At 35.3% G+C, this 20,614-nt stretch overlaps 2 protein-coding genes across 3 annotated transcripts in view; one reads left to right on the forward strand and one right to left on the reverse strand.

Annotated features, from left to right (window-relative positions):
- Positions 1–10,415, forward strand: part of epn3b (epsin 3b) — a 35,096-nt gene extending 24,681 nt beyond the window's left edge. For both annotated transcript variants that reach the window (XM_022662175.2, XM_022662174.2), the window contains exons 5-10: positions 1,069–1,155; positions 1,279–1,396; positions 2,166–2,342; positions 2,479–2,634; positions 3,510–3,740; positions 5,880–10,415. In XM_022662175.2, the coding sequence (XP_022517896.2) occupies positions 1,069–1,155; positions 1,279–1,396; positions 2,166–2,342; positions 2,479–2,634; positions 3,510–3,740; positions 5,880–6,169 (1,059 nt within the window). In that variant the 3' untranslated portion in view covers positions 6,170–10,415. The remainder of the gene's footprint in view (positions 1–1,068; positions 1,156–1,278; positions 1,397–2,165; positions 2,343–2,478; positions 2,635–3,509; positions 3,741–5,879) is intronic.
- A 32-nt stretch (positions 10,416–10,447) lies between these two features.
- LOC103023314 (zinc finger protein 750) lies at positions 10,448–20,406 on the reverse strand. Its single transcript, XM_007234242.4, has 3 exons — positions 20,089–20,406; positions 15,428–16,918; positions 10,448–14,371 (listed from the first exon to the last, which is right to left on the reverse strand). Exons 2-3 carry the CDS (start codon positions 16,780–16,782, stop codon positions 13,687–13,689), a joined length of 2,040 nt encoding a protein of 679 aa, XP_007234304.3. The 5' UTR covers positions 16,783–16,918; positions 20,089–20,406; the 3' UTR covers positions 10,448–13,686.
- Positions 20,407–20,614: the final 208 nt, after the last annotated feature.

Here is a 20,614-nt window from a genome sequence, read left to right on the forward strand (position 1 = left end):
CAATCCTTCAAGTCTTTGCTGTGGAGTGACACACTGCCCCTGTAAACTCCTGGTGTGATTAAATATCTTTTGAGTATCGCCTCCAACAGTCAGTCACTCCTAGTAGTGATATGAGGGACATTATTATAGTCATGCTAAAACTCAATTCAATTCCATTCTGCCCTTTAATGTTGTAATAATAATAAATAAAGCAGTTCCAGAGGTGAAATTGGGGTCATCCTGCACTCTCGTTCCCTGTTCTGCTGAAACTGCCAATCAATCGGAACTGAAACCACAGTGCAGAACCGGCCCGTTTCCTCCAGAGACGAGGAGATCAGCCTGATCCATGCCTGGATCTCAGCCAGAGTCACCTTTACAGCCTTTACAGGAGAAGTCTGGCTGGAGAATCTGTCCTAATGCAGCCGTTTGTAGGACACGGTCTGCCGCCAAGTGTTAAAGTGAGGGACTGCATGCAAACTGAAGAAATTAAGAAAAAATATTAATTTTAACTTTCAACTTTTAAGTGCACATGAGTAATGCACTCATATATATATATATATATATATATATATATATATATATATATATATATATATATATTATATTTCTGTGAGATAGTACAGAAGATTTTGCTACATTAGTGCAATAGTAATGCAGTAGTGCAGATTAATGTTGTGCATAATGGTACCCCTGATTCATGCATTTGGATGCAAGGCTTTAAAATGCATTATAGTACACAGTTTTCTACTACACTACAATTTAAACAACTGCACTGTGAAATGAAGCTGTTGCATCATCATATGTAAGACAAGTCTACTGCATTATAGTACAGAAGACAAACCTGCTGTATAGCGTAAAAATGTGTCTTGTCTTCTATACTATATAGTACAGAAGATTATACAGCATTACATTAATTAGCATCATAATGCATTATAGCACATGGTTTCTTTTTCCTTTTTTAAGAGTTTTGTATAATCCTCTATATTCAGTTCTATAATCCCTCTCTCTCTCTCTCTCGTTTTCTGAAGCTCATTAACTTCATTAATCCTGTAATTAACCTCCAGTTTTGTGTTTATTCTCTGTACGAAGGAGCAGCGAAGCCGGCAAGGGGACGACACACACCTTCAGAAAGTTCTGGAGCAGAGCCGGAGAGAGAGCGAATCAGGACAAGGCGAGGTGAGAGAGCGTTCAACGTTCAAAGTTCTGGCATTAAAAGAAAAGATCTAATTTAAAATATTCTGATTAATCTGGACCAATGAGGACCCGGGAAAGTTTGTAAAGTTGTGTATCTCTCTTCAGTCATCCATGCTTGATCTGGTGGATATATTTGGGCCTTCGACTGAAGCGCCACCTAGTGACGACCCCTGGGACGCCCAGCCCACCTGCCCGATGACCTCCGACCCGTGGGAGGCTGTTGGTTAGTGACCACATTTAAAAAGCACTAGTTTTACACATTCTACATTGTCACATACTTTATATTTTCACATTTGACCTCAAAATTAACCTTAATTAATGAATGTAATTAACATTAACTAATGATAACATTTCAACTCAACACAAAGGTGTGAATGGAAAGAGACCAAATAGTGGAAAAATTATGAGTTTCTTTGATTTTAGATGGATGATCACAAGCCATCAAACCACCAAACTGAACTGCTTGAAAGATTTTTGCTCCAGGAATGGTGGCATAAAGTTATCCAAAAGCAGTGTGAAAGACTGGTGGAGGAGAACATGATGCCAAGATGCATAAAAAAACTGTGATTAAAAACCAACCAGAGTTATTCCTCCAAATATTGATTTCTAAAATCCTAAAACTTTATGAATATGAACTTGTTTTCTTTGCATTATTTGAGGTCTGAAAGCTCTGCATCTTTTTTGTTATTTCAGACATTTCTCATTTTCTGTAAATAAATGCTCTAAATGAATATTTGGTATTTGGGAGAAATGTTGTCTGTAGTTTATAGAATAAAACAACAATGTTTATTTTACTCAAACATAAACCTATAAATAGCAAAATCAGAGAAAATCTTTTTTTTTTCCAGAGCTGTATTTCACATCTGATAAAAACTCATGAACAGTTTGTAAAGTTTGATTTAATAAAGCTGCTGCGATTGCACAGATCTCCGTACCCCATTCACACTGCAGTCACTGGCTGCTGTTACTAATTATTACTCTCTCTCTCTCAGCTGTAGTAAAGTCTAGTACTCCTGTAGTCGGCAGTCCTTGGACGGCCCGGCCCTCTTCAGGAAGCCCCTCCCACCCGTGGGGAAACAGCCAAACACCTCCAGATCCCTGGGGAGCTCCGCCCACCGACCCAAGCCCTAAATCTGCAGAACATGTATGGAGGAGTCCGGCTCGGACAGGTGGGGAACGGTACCTGCTGCTGTTAATTTAGTATATCAGGGTTAAACACATGTTACTGAAGGGGTGATACTACCTCCACCATGTTTAGAAGCTGTACTTTTATTCTGAGTGTAAACTGCTGTAATGTGTGTGTAGCCTCAGTGGTAATCGACCCGTTCTCCATCCGGGAGGAGGAAGAGGAGGAAGAGGAGGAGGAGCTGAGAGAACAGGAAGAGAGGAAGGAAGAGAGGAAAGATGGACGGGAGGAGGGGCCTAACAGTGTGTTCAGCCCACGCTGCAGTAGCCCAGCAGGTAAACACTAACTTCAGATTTATCAAGAGATCATTCTAAAAATATTCTAAACTTATACTGAAACTGTTTCTGGTGCTGAACAGACTGTGATTGTACTTCTAAATTGATTCTGAACTTATTTTAAACTGATTTTGAACAAATTTGCAATTGGTTCTGTCTGAAATTACTGTTTCTGAAAAGAGTGTAAACTGATTCTGAACTGTTTCTTTTTCTTATCTGATTCTAAATGAATTTTAACGACTTTGAACAAATTTTAAACTGGTTTTAAACTGATTATAATCTAATTCTTGACAGATTCTAAAACGATTCTGAACTAATTCTAAACTTATTTTTAAAACAGTTTTTTTTACAAATACTAAAGTGATTCTGATTCTGATTATGAATAGAATCTGAACTGATTCTGGTGCTAAACAGACTACAATTTAATTTGTTTCTGATTATTTTTTCTTAACAGAATCTAAATTGTTTTTAAACATATCCTGAACAGAATCTAATCTGAATTTAACATATTCTTAACTGATACTGAACTGGTACTGGATTTGGTTCTGGATTATTTTTGTTTCTGGTCTGATACTGATTCTGTTGCTGAACAGACTTTGATTCTAGTTTTGTTTTAAATATGTTTCTAATTTTTTTCCAAACTGATTCTACCCAGATTCTTAATTGACTTTGAAAAGATTCTTAAATTATTCTGAATCTGGTTCTGAACCTTTGCTGGTTCTGTGCTTAATCTGGTTTTGAATTTATTTCTGAATTTATTTTAATTGCAAGCCTCAGAATCAGACCAGATTCAGATTTTTTTGTGGTGTATTTTTGATCCTGAAGTTATTCAGAGTTTATTCTGTTTCTGTTTCTGAACTGATTCTGATTCTAAGATGTAGACCCGTTTGTGGAGTTGGTGGTGGGGGGACAGGTGAACGGTAGGATCGAGGACAGTCCGGTGACCTTTGACCTGTCTCGTCTGGGTCCTCCACTGGAGTCGGTGACGCCTAGAATGTGCCGGACGCCTGAGACGTTTCTGGGTCCGACTGCTGCTTCTCTTGTAAACCTGGATACACTGATCCCAACAAACCCACCGGCCAAGAGCAGAAACCCCTTCCTCTCAGGTACAGACATATATTCATCTGTATTTCTATTAATATTTAACATTTACCTATTAAAAAAAGAAAAGTGTAGCATCCAGAAGGAAGGAACCGGTCGCTGTACTAGAATGACTAATGCTGTTGTGTTGGTTGCATCCAATGAAAAGTTTTTAAGGCATGAGTGTGGAGGCGCTGTTGCAAGACTTTGAACATTGGACAGTGGATATAAGTCTAATTTAAAAACCTGAATCACCTTCACCTTAAAAACCTATATTACCATTAAACACACTTCCTTTGCTACCTAATCTTAGCCCTTCTAAGCTACAACTCCTGACTGTCCTCAGCACACGGCCTCTAAATCCAAAATTAACCAGCAGACTTTGCTGTAAAACCCCTAGCACTTACCTCTAATACTCTAATATATAGCTTTTAGGGTATGAATACAACACTTAGATGAGCAATCTGGATTAGAATTGTTTCTGTTCATACTTACTCATACTTACAACAGATTCAGTGCGAACAATTCTGTCCTAATTCCATGACTAATTTAAGCATCTGACACGTCCAAACTGAGACAAAAATTTAATCATATTTTAAACCACTTCCAAATTTGGTTTGAATCTGCTTTGGAAAAATGAGAATTCTTTTGGTTTCTGGCTGTTCAAACTTGCAAAACTCAATTCTCAAATTTGGTTTGGGCTGGCAGTCTCAACATACCCTAAATAACTCTTCTTAAGATCAGGATCTGGATCAGAATCATTTCTGTTCACACTGTTCACTCTAAATTAGAACTGGTCTACATTCTCGGAGATTGTAAACAATCAATCCTAACTCTCTGAATGTGTCCTCAGCACACAGCCTCTAAATCTGAAATTAGCCAGAAGACTTGCTGCAAAACCCCTAGCACTTACCTCTACCAATCTAATATATGCTTGCAACCTACTACCATACTAGCTTTAAGAGTATGAATACAGCACTTAGAGAAGCAATCTGGATTAGAATTATTTCTGTTCATGCTTACTCATACTAACATCAGATTCAGTGTGAACAATTCTGTTCTAATTCCATGGCAAATGCTGTGTTCAGACTACAGGCAAATATAATTATATTTTTCAAATCAGAATCCTTAAGGTGACTGTCCACATTGTTATTTGCAATGAGATTGAAAGTAATTAAAATCTGATCTAAGCATCTGACACATCCAAACTGAGGCAAACATGTAATCATATTTCAAACCACTTTGGTTTGAATCTGCTTTGGAAAAATGAGAATTCCTTTGGTTCCTGGCTGTTCAAACTTGGAAAACTTAATCTGAACACAGATTTCTAGATACTCCAAAAACTTTATTTGCTGACTCTGTTTTTGATTACTCTTTCTTAACAGATTCTAAACTGTTTTGGAACAGATCCTGAACAGACTCTAATCTGAATGAACTGATTCTGGTGCTGAATAGAATATGTTTTAAGTTTTGTTTTACATATGTTTCTGATTATTGTTCTGAACTGATTCTACACATATTCTAAATTGATTTAGAAAATATTCTTAACTTAACCAGTTCTGAATCTGGTTCTAAACTATTTCTGGTTCTGTGCTGAATATGGTTTTGAATCTATTTCTGATTTTATTTTGATTGCAAACCTTAGAATAAGACCAGATTCTGATTTTGTTTGTGGTGTATATTTGATTCTGACTCTGAACTATTTCTGAACTAATACTGGATTTGGTTCTGAATTATTTCTAAAATCTGATTTAAGTATCTGACACGTCCAAACTGAACACAGATATTTAGATACTCCAAAAACATTATTTGGGCTGGCAGTCTGAATATAACCTAAACGACTCTGGATCTGGATCAGAATCATTTCTGTTCACACTGTTCACTCGGAATTAGAACTAACTCTCTAAATGTGACCACAGCACACAGCCTTTAATCTGAAATTAGCAAGCGGACTTTGCTGCAAAACCCCTAGCACCTACCTCTACCAGTCTTATATATACATGTGCCACCCACACTCTCTGCATACTAGCTTTTAGAGTATGAATAAAACACTACAGTCGGCCTCAACGCTGTGACTGCAAAGCACTCTGGGACCTGTAGTTTTCTACATACATCTACTAACAACTGTATTTTAATAACACTGATTTAATCCTTCTTTTCTACAGGTCTGAGTACTCCCTCGCCCACTAACCCATTCCACTGTGAGCAGCCCAGACTGACTCTCAATCAGATGCGTCCAAGTTCCACGTCTCCCCAGCCTCCCCACACTCTGTCCTACAGCGCCTCCCTGCCCCTGCCAATCCAGCAGCCACAGCGCCCGTCACTGCCGTCGTCCTTCACCCAGCCCCACCACGGCCTGCTGGAGATGCCCAGCAACCTGCCCCAGCCCCTACTGCCCCTGTCCCCAACGCCGGCCCACCAAACTCACTTCCACAGCCACAACCCCTTCCTCTGAAAACTGGATCAGAATTTCCTCCGTTCACACCTATTCTGAATCTTGATTCTGATTCAGAACTGAACTAGAACTACAAACTCATTTAAAAGTGATCTGGGTCAGAATCACATATATTGACACTTGTCCTGCTTTTGAACTGAACTGCAGATGCTGGTGAAAGTAATCTGGATTAGAATCCTACCCATTCACACCTAGTTTGCTTTGGAACTGAAATACAGACACTTTTGAAAATCAGAATCACATCTATATACACCCAGTCTCCTTTGGAACTGAATTACAGACGCTTGTGAAAGTGGTCTGGATCAGAATCACATCTATTCACACATTATCTGCTTTTGAACTGAATTACAGATGCTGGTGAAAGTGATCTGGATCAAAATCCTGCCCATTGACACCAAGTCTGCTTTGGAACTGAATTGCAGATGCTCATGGAAGTGATCTGGATCAGAATCATATCTGCAGTATTCACACCTAATCTGCTTTTGAACTGAATTACAGATGCTGGGTACAGTGATCTGGATCAGAATCCTGCCCATTCACACCTAGTCTGCATTTGAACTAAATTACAGATGCTGGTGAAAGTGATCTGGATCAAAGACACCCCCATTCATACCTAGTCTGCTTTTGAACTGGTTAAAGTGATCTATGTGAACTATGATCTGAACTCTACAACCTCAGCTCAACAATCTGATTCAGAATCACATGTCCACACATACTCCGCTTTCAAACTGAACTCTACACGGAGCTGGACCTAATGTGGAATGCACACTGGACTATGCACTAAAACAGGTTTAACCTTGGTATTTTGAGGCTGTTTACACTTTGAATTTACATTGTATTGTTTCATGTCCAGATTGAATCTGGATAAACTCACTGAAATACATTTATTTTAATGTGCCAGGATCTGGTGTTCGTGGCCTGTCCACATCTGGATTTTTTTTATATTATCTAATCTTAAACAAGGTGTAAGCAGCCTCTTTGTTTCACAGTGAACAAACTGATCTAATATAATTCTCTCTGAATGTGACTAAATGACACTTTAGGTTTTAGGGTTTCGTCCTTAGAGAAGCAATCTCGATTAGAATTGTTTCTGTTCACACTGTTCACTCAGAATTAAAACTGGACTAGATAGTCAATGTGAACAATTCTGTTCTAATTCCATGACTAATGCTAATCAGATCTTTTGAGATGACTGTCCACACTGCTATTTGCAATGAGGCTTAAATCACTTGAAATCTGATTCAAGCATCTGACGCGTCCAAACTGAGACAAAAATGTAATCACATTTCAAACCACCTCGAAATTTGGTTTAAATCCTATTTAAAAAAATAAGAATTAATGTGTTTTTTTGGCTGTTCAGATTTGAAAAGCTCAATCTGAATACATATATCTAAATATGCCAAAAAAACAGATTTGGGCTGGCAGTCTGAACATAGCCTAAACTACACTTTAGGAGTTAGGGGTTTGTCTTTAGAGAAGCAATCAGGATTGTTTCTGTTCACATTGTTCACTCTGAATTAGAACTGGTCTACAGATTCAGTGTGAACAATTCAGAATATACAATATTCTCATTCTGTTAATGTGACTAACGCTGTGTTCAGACTACAGACAATTTAGATTTTTGTCTCAAATCAAATCTGTTGAGACGACTGCCCACAATATTATCTATGTGTAAATTAAAGATGTTGAAATCAATTTAAATCTGATTGAAGAGTTTAATCCAGAACAAAACATAATTGTAATCACATTTCAAACCAATTTGGTTTGAATCTGATTTGGAAAAAATAATTTTGAATTATTTTGGATTTTGGCTGTCCAAACTTGCAAAACTCAATCTGAATACAGATTTCTAGATTCCTAAAAAAATCACATTTGGGCTGAGAGTCTGAACATAACTTAAAAATTACACATCTCAAGATCTGGATCTGGATCAGAATAATTTCTGTTCACACTGTTTACTCTGAATTAGAACTGGTCTACATTGTCATACAGTGTGAACAATCAATCCTAAACAAACAATAGAATGAATGTGACTAAATGCCACTTTAGAGTTTAGAGCATCGTTCTCTGAGGAACAATCTGAATCAGATTAATTTATGTTCACACTTAATGCGATTATTTTTCTACTTAGTGTAAACCGGCTATTCAATACTCCTCTTTAGCGATTTGATAACACCTACAGCCTTTAGCATGCTGCTTATGAATTCTGAGATGGGCTTTGACTGTCAATCAGCATGACTCCTCCCCCACCTACACCACTCAACCAATAGCGTTTGACACTGCTTGAGCTGTCAATCAACAGGACACGCCCCTGTTAGACCTGAAGTGGACAGGACTGAGTTATTAACAGGGGAAAACCAACTTTTCAGGAAAACCGTCATGAACTGAAGCTTCACCGAGAATGAATGATCCTTAGCACCTCCCCTTTTTGTAACTCCGCCCCCAAACCCTGCCCTCCTCAGAGCTTCTTCATGTTCTGTTGCCTTCTGTTTAACGGTCGATACGAGGTTGTGAATCACACGACCCCCAGCCTAAACAGGGTCCAGCACTGATTGTAAACCCCTCCTTCTGACCCGCCCCCACAGAACCGCAGTGCATTCTGGGCCGGACCTCAGGAGCCCCTCCCACCAAAACCAACCTGCACAACCAATGAACTGCTCACAAACTACAGTCTGCCTTCTGATAGGTTCCTGTGGAGCTTCTGGTGGTTCTTAACTCTGGTTCTGGAGAATGATTGGTGATTTTGCAGCTCTAAGATCTCAAAGATTCAACCAATAAGAAAGCGATGCAGTTCCAACCATGGAATCTGATTGGTGGAACAGCCTATGTCACGACTATGTAGTTACGTTAATTAAAGCTACTGATGCTCGTTCTTAGAAAGGCTAACATTGAACAAACAATGCATGCATGCCGACATTTTTTGGTTAGTCCAATGTTTTCCGAAAGTTACAGTTAACGTTCTTAAATCATTCAATTTGTCAATTTCTCAGAATGTTTTTGGATTTTAGTAATCATTTTAAGTTATGGTAATGTTACTTTTAACATTCCCATAATGTTATTATTCGTTTAGCTGGGAACGTTTTGAAAGTTACAGTTAATATTCTTAAAATATTAAATATACCAATTTTTCAAAATGTTCTTAGAATGTTTTTATATTTTGGCAACCAATTGAATTTTTAGGAATGTTACTTTTAATGTTATTATAATGTTATTATTTGTTAAGCTTAGAAAGTAATATGAGAAATGTTGATCCAAATCATTATTGTGTCACATTTTCAGAATTTAAGGCTGACATTGAACAAACAATTGATGCATCCCAACGATTTTTGGTTATTCTAATGATTTTGGAAAGATACAGTTAACATTCTAAAAACAATCAGTTTACGAAGTTTTCTGAATGTTCTTAGAATGTTTTTTTTTTTACGCTTTTAAACGTTCTAGTAATAATTTTAAGTTTTGGTACTTAACTCTTATTTACCCATATCCAGAAGAAATGTAATCACATTTTTTAAACCACTTCCAAATTTGGATTAAAATCAAGTACTTTTTGAATTCTTTTGGTTTCTGGCTGTGCAGATTTGCAAATCTCAATCTGAATACAGATTTCTAGATTCCCAAAAATCACATTTGAGCTGACAGTCTGAACATAACCTAAACACTACACTTTTTAAGATCTGCATCTGGATCAGAATCATTTCTGTTCACACTGTTCAGTCTAAATTAGAGCTGATCTGCAGACTCCTAAACAAATAATACTCTCTAAAAGAGTTTAGAGTATTGATAGAAAGCATCCCTGAATAGTTTATTTGTGAAAAAAACTCCTTACTAATGGTTTTCTTCTTAATTTGTCAATTTTTCTAACTTCAGAGCTTCTGCGCAAAAACATGAGTTTTAAAACAGACAAACCCACGAAATGTTCAATACAGAAGACCTCCAGCACCAGAACTGAGAAGCACTGATCCACAAGACTGATTAACAGATAAATAATAAATAATAATCGATGAAGAAAGAGGCAGACTGATCTTATGGTTTATTGTGATGCTGAACTATCCTATGCTGTCGTTCTTCTGTTGAAGACACTTTTCATTTATTGATAAATACCAGCTTTTATTCTTCAACGGACATCCATGAATATGGTGATTATACATCCAGGTTAATGATCAATGTATTACGATACAAGTGGTATATAAATATATATATAACAGTATATTGGTGCGCACCAATAAATGAATGTCATTTTCATTTACCTGATGTCACTTCTTCTGAAATCAAGGGTATTAAAAAGAGTTTATCCTGCTTTACTCTTCAGATAAAAAGGATTTCTACTTGATTTTTGAGCAGCATTGCTGTGAGGATTTGATTGTATTGAGTTTTAAAGAGTCGGCGTTAGTGATATAAGGATGTTGGATGGATAGAAGAATGATAAATACGTTAAAATTTTGAAAATTTAATGTCCCGTCCATATGGCACCTACTATCAGACCTCGCTCCATATCCAGTAATTCTTTGTATTTGGTTTGTATAGGATTCTTTTTTTTTTTTTTTTTCAAATTTTACATTTATTTTACATACATTTCTTTTAGAAAAAATGATTATTTTTGCACTCAAAGTGAGTAATAGCCTTTTATACTAGTATTTAAAACTAATATTAAGTTAAAAAAAATAATTGCACAGTTCAAAACACCCCCTTAATCATTACACTGTTAAAAATACATTTAAAAAAGTTATTTTTTCTGTTTTTCTTTATTTTTTAAAGTAGTTAAAAAATGGTTAACACTTTCTATGAATGCTGTGTCTATTAGACTCTATAAACATACTACTAACACCTTATTACTCATTTATAAAGCATTATAAACATGCTTATACATTATAGTCATGTTTATTGTGCATTATGAATTGTAATCATGTTGCATCATCAGTTGTTTTGAATAAGAGCCTCAACAAATACATTTGTAATATATTATGTACACCATGGGGTTATACAGTATTAACAATAGTGATAAATATATGATATTCAGACTAAATCAAAATGCACAGTAAACATAGCTATAATGTGTTATACATTTGTATAACTAGTTATACACATGTTTATGAGGCATTATGAATGCATTCGTGATTTAATATGTTATGAATATGTTTGTTGAGCCTAATACACATGACATTCATAGAATGTTTTTTTTCCAATATATGTCTATAAGTCTTTACATGAATGTCTTTTGAACAAATTCAAAACAAATATATTAAAAAACACGGACAGCACTGTTTTTAAATGCCTTTTAATGACCCATTGCTGGATACTTTAGCCTACAGATCTATAAAAAAATAAGAGAGCACTTAAAAATGATGAGTTTTTTTTATTTTACCAAATTAAAAACCTCTGGAATATAATCAAGAGGAAGATGGATGATCACAAACCATCAAACCACCAAACTGAACTGCTTGAATTTTTACACCAGGAGTAAAGCAGCATAAAGTTATCCAAAAGCAGTGTGTAAGACTGGTGGAGGAAGAGAACATGATGCCAAGATGCATGAAAAAAACTGTGATTAAAAACCACCAGGGTTATTCCACCAAATATTGATTATTTCTGAACTCTTAAAACTTTATGAATATGAACTTGTTTTCTTTTTGCATTGTTTGAGGTCTGAAAGCTCTGCATCTTTTTTTATTTGTTATTTCAGACACATAAATGCTCTAAATGAATAAAATATTTTATTTGGAATTTGGGAGAAATGTTGTTTGTAGTTTATAGAATAAAACAACAATGTTCATTTTACTCAAACATAAACCTATAAATAGCAAAATCAGAGAAACTGATTCAGAAACTGAAGTGATCTCTTCATTAATACAGTATATTTCTATAGTATATTAATTTGTTTTAGATTAAAATGGTGAGAGGAAATGATGTAAACACTTTTAGAGAAGGTATGTTCTTGTTTTCTCGACTGTCTGTCTATGAGATAATGATATATTGAGGAAAGGAGGCTGATGTAATCTTCTCTCTGCAGTGACTGAACTCATTGTTTGGATGAGAGTGAGACAGTTAGAGTGAGACTGAGGCAGAAACTCAACGGTTTCACACTTCAGCAAGTCTGAACCTGCTCTATGCAGGTTTCAGGTGCACCTGCTAATCTGTGTGTTTATACAGAAAACCACCCAGTGCATTTTCACACAATATATTTACATTCTACTAAAATACATTCATTTACAATCAGCATATATGCAGCTGAAACACTAGGGAACAGCCTAGTGCAGAATCCCACATTATATTATTAACATTTTAATATTTTAACATTATAGTCATTATAGCTTTTAGAAAAATGTATTTTGGGGAGGAAGGGGGGGGGGTGCACTATAGGACTCTGTGGGCGTGGCCTAAGCTTTTGTTCTTAATGTTTTTTTTTTTGTTTTTTTTTCCCCTTACATTACTTTTACTTTTATATTTGAAGTAGTTTTGAATCCAGTACTTTTACTTTAAACACGTTTATCTAAAGAGTAAAAAGCTTTCTTACTTCTACAGAAGAATTTATTAAACATTTATTTATTTATTAAACTGTTTAACATTAAGAAACTGTTTTATTTTGGGTGAATTTGAATTTATTTAAAAGCAAAAAAAAAAAACATGTGGTTACACTGGACTGTTTTTAATTGTAAAATACATTAAAGTTCAATTTTTTACCTAAAATTTTTGGTTACAATAAAAGGAATACCACCTAAGCATGGCATCTATATCTAGTGTGCCTAGGAGGAATTAATTTTTTGGGTACCACTTTAAAATAAGACTACCTTTATAAAGGGCTTATAAATGGTTTACAATCAGTTTATGAATGGTTACTAATTAGGTTGTAAATGTGTTAAAAATAATTAATAATCAGTTATGTGGCTGTTGGTTCACTATTTGGCAAACAACAGGTCTACGTACATTTCTACGTATGTGTTATAACTGATTATTAATGATTTTAAAGGCATTTACAACCTAATTAGTAAAAATTAATAAACTAAACCATTTATAAACCATTTATAAAGGTAGCATTTTTTTTAAAGTGGTACCATTTTTTGTACCTCACCTCAACACCAGCCTACGCTGAAAAAAATGATGAATTTACTTAAAACATTTTTTTTGCTTAATATAAGCATATATGACTTAATTTACATATATTTAGTCCAGTTTTTGGTATTGGATATTTTGCAGTGAACCCAGTTACAGGGAGCATTTAATATCACTTATAAAAAGAGATGCATCCTATGTACTGTAGTTGATGACAGCAGGACACAGTAACGTTCTTTACTACTTTCTGAACCACAGTGTGAATCCAGAACTAACTGGATTAAATGTAGAGTAAAGACTGGAACAAAACCATGAATCTTATTTCATCAAGACTAAGTTTGGTCCAGACTTTCAGGTGTAAAAGCATCTTTAAGATCCTAGCACCAACTAAGCACCATGATGTAGCATCCCTTCAAGATCTTCCTGATGGTCTCGAACAGTCAGAAGATTGATTTAAACGTTAAATTCCATCAAAAGCGACGTCTTTTCCTCAAAATCCGTTTACTAGGAGCTGGGTCTCTTTTTCTCTTCACATTTGGTGTTTGACCTCTTTCTGCCTCTTTTAACCGATGATCCACCTTATCTTTGGAAGATATTACTGTTGCATCTTCAGCACAAGGTTCTGAGCAGTTGGCGTCCAAGGTAGATTCAGGTCTAGAAATTTCAGAAGAATTATTTTTTATAGTTTCAGAGATGTCCAAAGCAGTTTTGTCCATTTCTGTGGTTGAAATTTGTCTGTGGGTTGAAGTTTCTCTTGGGCTTGTAGGTGGAGTGGAGATGGTTTGATCTTTTGCGAGATCGTCATCAACACTAGAATTCGAGTTTTTGCTAAAATGTGGATTTACTTCTAAACTTCGCATTTCAGTTAATGGATCACACTGTGCCAACTGACATAGTGCAAAGGCAGCTGTCTGTTTCTGCTCATCTATGGTCTGTTCCTCTTGATCTTCTGGAGCAACAGTATCTGTAATTCTCTGGGTGTCTTCCTGCATTGGTGGAGGACTCTGGAACTGGGTTTCTGAGGGAGGTCTGCTGGATAAAGGCTTCAGAGAGAGGTTCAGAGGGATCTCCAGATGGCTAGGTGTCGTTTCTGGACTTCGTTCCTTCTTAGAAAGGTTCAGAGGGGCTGAATCTTCTGCAGACTTTGGTGTTGGACTGTTTTACAGTGAAACAAAATAAAGAAAAATAGTTAGTAAGCGGATCTTGCTTGGTTATAGTGTAGCCCTTAACCAGAGCTTGACGAATTATTAAGTTTTATGTAACAAGTCCCAAGTCCTGACACTCAAATCCCTGAATCATTTCCAACGTTATTCATGTTTTGAGGTCAAGTCCTAAGTCAAAAAGGGTAACTATCAAGACAAGTCTCAAACCTTGATACTCAAATCCCCAATCAAGTCCTTTGCCCTGACTCTGTCCTTAATAGTATATTAAGCTGATGATTTTAAAATGTGTATTACTTAAAAGAAAAATAATAAACCTAATAATCTGAAATTAAACTAGTTGCATGGTCTATGTGCCATGCTTAGTTTTCATTATTACTTTAAATTAAAACCAAGACTTTTTACTTTTTAAAATGCAAGATAAATTCCACTATCTTCTCTACAACATCACACACTGGGTAAAAATGCCTGATATGTTGTATCTAGGATTAGGAATGTGAAACACTGATGTTATCTTTGGAAAAAGGAGTAAAGGAAGTCAGGTGTATAGGTACCACTTTAAAATAAGACTACCTTTATTAAGGTTTATGAATGGTTTATAATGGAGTTTACTAATAGTAATTAATTTGATTACAAATACTTTAAATACTAAAACCCTTTAATTGAATAACAACACATAAATATAAATGGCAACAGTGAGTTGAAAATTTGCAAAATACTAATTCCACACTCTTTTACACTGTCAAACCTCAGATCTTTCTAGATACTGATCTTACTCTGTGTTTTCCATCAATCAGCAGTAAACCTGTCCTATCAATTTAGGTGTAAGTATGTTTAACTATTTACTATAAATTAAATGACTATGTTGAATTAAATTACTAAGCAAACAACAGATCACTGTGGCCTTTTAAATTGATGTGTTTTAACTGCTTATTAATCAATTTTAAGGCATTTACAACATAATCAATAATAATTAATAATCTCATTTATAAACCATTTATAACCCTTTATAAGGGTGGTCTTATTTTGAAGTGGTACCGGTGTATCTTACCTGGTGCTGAGGTGTGTTGTAGAGTTGTCTTGTCCTGGTACATCTTCAGAAGAATCTGTAGTAGCAGCACTTTCTCCTGACTGGCTTTGTTGGACCACCATTGCGCTTCTGTTGCTTGGCTTCTGGAAGTTATTGAAGTTCTGGTTCTTCTGGTCCTTCTGGTTGTGATTGATTGCACTCGGCCTGTCTGGAGAACCAGCTGCTGAGCATCCAACTCTGGGGCTCATCAGGGCTTCTTTGATTGGTTGGTCCACTCCAACGCCGGCTCCTACCGAGTGTTCCTGCAGGTGATGTTGATGCATAGCTCTTTGGGCCATCATGTATGGATCTAGATATGGATTTGAGCTTTGGAAACCATCAGGTCTTGAAGGTCTTGTACCCAAAATCGAGTGGTCCATCGCAGGGTAAGGAGCCGAGGTCATGCTGTAGCTTAGAAATGGTGTAGAATGGCAGGATCTGTAATAGTGGTCCATGGTTGGATATGAAGGATACGGGTGGATGGGCATCACCTGCCCTGGAAATAGGGGATGGAGTCTTTGAGAGTCCAGAACGTATGGAGGTATCTGTGATGAAGAAGGGAAGGGGTTGTAGTTGCAGAAACTCCCAGGAAGGATATAAGGCGAGAACGAGGGATGGATTGGGTAGACTTGAGGCGAAAAGCTGTAAGAAGAGTACTCAAGACCTTGATACAAAGGTCCTGTAGCTTCTGTTGGCTTTTGGAGATTGGAGATGTCCTCAACAGTTTCAGGACCAGAAAAGAACGATTGAGGAGGTTTTCGAATGGGAATTGGGTTGTATAAATGAGGAACAGGACTTGAAAAGGTCTTTTCTGGATTATCTTTGGATGATTTGATGGTTTCTGGAGAGGAATAAATTGGGGAAAAGGCAGACGAATGCAGAAATTGTCTTTCCTTCTCTGAAGAACTGCATTGTTCTCCACTATCATTGGGCGATGATTCAGGTTCTGAAGCCTCTAGAAGCATTTTTGAGGTTTCTTCATTGGTAGGCATGCTTTCCTTTTCAGGAATGTTCCTTAGTTGGTCATTTCCTGTCTGGAGAACCTTGGAGACTTCTTGCACTGGAACATTTTCCTCCATGGTTGCTTCTGTAGTCACTATAGCCGTGTTAATTTCCATGGTGTCAGCGTTGGCGTTGGTATTGTTGGGATTGTTGTCTTTCTTGGACACTAATGAAAGGGAGTTCTTGCACAGGTTGTACTTCATATGGTTGAACAGGTGGGATTTCTCATTGCAGGTGAAGGGACACTGGAAGCAGTGGTACTTGAAGGGTTTCCCGGGGGGACGAGGGATGTAATGGGGTTTCTTGGGCTTCCGGTCTTTGGTGGAAGTGCTCATAACTGTGATCAAATTCCTTGAAAGCAAGATGTGCAGATCTGGACCACTGGCTGGTTTGTTCTTCTAGGAAATGCTGGAATGTTCTTGGATGGGGTCTCAGTACCTTTGATGAACATGAGATATCCCAAAAAATCACCTAATGAGAAAGTAAGAGAAAAACATCAACATGAGATTATTCTAATAAAAATTGAAAGAGCTTCAAAAAAAAAAGTGTTTAACTCCTTTGCTAAGAATGTTGTCGAGTGCAGAGAACATTTTTTAATTCAATATGATTTAATATGTATTATCTATGACAATATTTTGTATATTACACACAGTCTGTACTTGTCGATTTGATCCAGTAGTGAAAAAAGAGGATTTAAAAGGTAAAAAAAAAAGATTTTGACTAAAACTAAGGCAGGAATGTATTTATTTTTCTATTTATTTCATTTATTGTTTCATTTTGTAATTTGTTTGTATTGTAAATGAGTAGTTTGACCCAGTAGATGATAATTAAGGCTTGAAAGAAGAAAAATAATACAATTAGAACAAAACTAAAGATAGAATTTATTTATTTGTTGATTTTTTTTCTTTCAAAAAATAAATTTGATAACACTAAATACTGATTAATTTGATATAGTAATGACAGTAGAGCCATCAAGTTGCTAAAATAAAAAAATAGAACAAAACTGAGGCTATGTATTTATTAATTTATTCACATTTTTTTATTTATTTATTGCAAATTGTGAATTATTAAATAAACCATTTTATTTATCTGTAGAGGGTAACTTTTTACATTATATTAATACTAAATACTAAATACTGGTTAGTTTGACACATTAGTGACAATAAAACTTTCAATGGGGAAAAGTATTAAATTTAGGATAAAAATGTTTTTTTAAGCTATTATTCATTTTTTACTGTTGAAAAAAAGCATCTCAGGTTGTATCTCATGAAGCCGAGAGTGGGCAAAGCTAACATTAAGGCTGAAATTTTGTTTAAGATTCTTTTTTTCGTTTAATGAATAATTTTATTTGAGATATTTTATAGTTTAGACATTGTTCAATATTAATATATAATGCAGAAAGTAATACAAAATAAGAAAAAAAACTGAACTGAATGATAGTGACAGTACTGTATTTTGAATAAATAAAATAAAATAAAATGAAACCTGTTAGCTTAGCAGAAAGTTTATCCAGCAGCTCTGTTTCATAACTGTTTCCTGAAGCGACACAGAGACACAGAGTTTAGACTCTCAGCTATTATGTAAATCAGAGATACCTGTGTTCTGCACTTTGCATTGGACCAAAGGGATCATTTGCATAAGTGAAACCCACCTGAGGCTCAGGTAGAGGTACAGGACCATCACCTGAACCCATCAGCAGTTTCTGTTTCACCCCCCCCCCCCCCAGTCTTTCAGTTCACCCAGTAAAACACATCTGTTTCATTACTGACTGTGTTTTTAAAATAAATCTGAGTATTTTTACATTTTATAAGTTATATTATTTCTATGGCCCAAAATATTCTTATCTAAAACGTAATATGAACCAGGACTGTAACGCTTTAACAGATTGGCCTACATCAGCCAAATAATGAGCTCTTAATAAAATAATAATAAAATATTATAATAATAAAAATATATAGTTTATAAATGTTTTCCAGTGTCGTGTTGATTTTGTCCCCCTCGTTTCTGCAGTTCTGAGCCCCACCCCGTCCCACTCTGTCGCAACAAGTCGTCTCTCAGGTTGTCCCAGACGCCGCTGCCGTGAATGGCCACGCCCCTTTCTGTGGGTCTTCAGAGTTCAGGTGTGAAATTCATAATAGTGTTTTTTTTTTTTTTTTAAATGAACTGAAGCCTTAAATTAAAATAAAATTCATTATAAAAAAATACAATATAAACCATAATCTGTCTGTTGTTACTAAAGTAATGGGTCAAATTTGTATAATTACACTAAAATCACCCAAAACACAGGAAAAAAGCTTACAAATATATAAATTAAGAGCAAAATTAAGACCATTGTCATTTTTAATTTCAATTCATTCATTTATTTGTTTGTTTATAAATTTATATTTAAAGAAATAAGTCACATTTTTATAATGATAAACAAACTAAGGCCATTTATTCATTTATTATTATTTATTTATTTATATGTTTATATTTGAAGTAATAGGTCATTTTTATATTTTACATTTTTATAATTACACTAAAATTACCCCAAATATTAGGACAAAAAAAGTTTAGAATCATAAACTTAAGAGTAAAATTGAGGCCAATGTAAATTTGTAAACGATCTAAGGGCAGTTTAATATATATATATATATATATATATATATATATATATATATATATAAGGTGACTTTTTTATTCAAAAATAAAATAATTTACCGAAATTGAAGCCAATAAATTTTTATTTATTCTTTTTTTATCATAAGTAAAACATTATTTATAAGGGGCAACATTTAAAATTTGAATAAATACTGATAATACTAATTTAATAATACTGAAAATATCAATTTAAAGCTAGACTGGGGCTATTTAGTAATTTATTTGAGTGTTTGTGTGAATTGTGAATTATCATTAGTAAATCATGATTATTAAGAGGTGACTAAACTGAATATAAAACTGAATACTGCTTATTTTATTCTGATTATGTCACTAATGATCAATAATCAACAGCACAGGATGTGTTATTAATGATAATGAGTCACTAATACTGATAACTGTTTGCAGATACTGAGTTTTATCATATAGTTATTTAGTATTTAGAGTAATCAAAATATCACCCTTTACAGATCATGTTTTACTTAATAAGTCATTATTTACAATACAAAAAAATAAACAATAAATAAATGCTTTTCTTAGTTTTGGTCGAAATTAGTCAGAAGAACTGAAGAATTTCAATCTTTTTTCAGGAGAATTGACTAAAATGTTTTTGTATGTTGTAGATCATTTCGAAAATGTATATATATCAAAAACTTTTAAATGGTGAATTTGAAAGCAAATCGGAGGCTATTTTGTAATTTGTGAATTATCATTAGTAAACCATGTTTGGTAAGAGGTGATTGAATTGAAAACTGGTTATTTTTACTTTAATTATGTTACCAAATAGTCTAATCTGTCTAATTATGACCAAATATCAACATTATATAAGCAAAATGCAGAGCATATGATGAGTTATTAATGATAAAACATCCCAATACTGATAACTAGACACAGATACTGATGTTTTTACCATATAATCATGCACTCTCAGATTTCACTAGTATCTAAATAACATGTATTCATTATAATTTAATGATAATTTAATGGTATTTTATCACACTGACCTTCTGAGGAGTTCTGAGGACGAGTCTGGGAGATATCCTGAGATCACCTCGGGTTCCTGCAGGTTCTTAAAGCTCTTTATATCCTTAAATAGTCCAGTTCTTTAGAGAACATGAGGATGTATCTGTTTGTTACCTGTGCAGTAATCACTATGATCAGCTCACCTGTCCTCCCTCTCTCTCTCTCTCTCTCTCTCTCTCTCTCTCTCTCTCAACCGGCACAACCAGCTCTGTCTACCTAAAAGTTGCACATGTGTGTGGGTGTGTGTACCTGTTGAAAGGGGGCGTGGCTTAGGTTGAGTTTGGAGAGCCCTGGGGCGACGCAGACACACCTGAAATAAACTGAGCCTGCAGGTGGAGAGCAAACACATACACCTGATGCAAATCAGGCCTTAAGGTATCATACAAAACACAGACGTATCTGTCTATCTATCTATCTGTCTGTCTATCTATCTATCTATCTGTCTGTCTGTCTGTCTGTCTGTCTGTCTGTCTGTCTATCTATCTATCTATCTATCTATCTATCTAT

The sequence above is a fragment of the Astyanax mexicanus genome, chromosome 21, assembly GCF_023375975.1.
Source record: "Astyanax mexicanus isolate ESR-SI-001 chromosome 21, AstMex3_surface, whole genome shotgun sequence".
NCBI lineage: Eukaryota > Metazoa > Chordata > Actinopteri > Characiformes > Acestrorhamphidae > Astyanax > Astyanax mexicanus.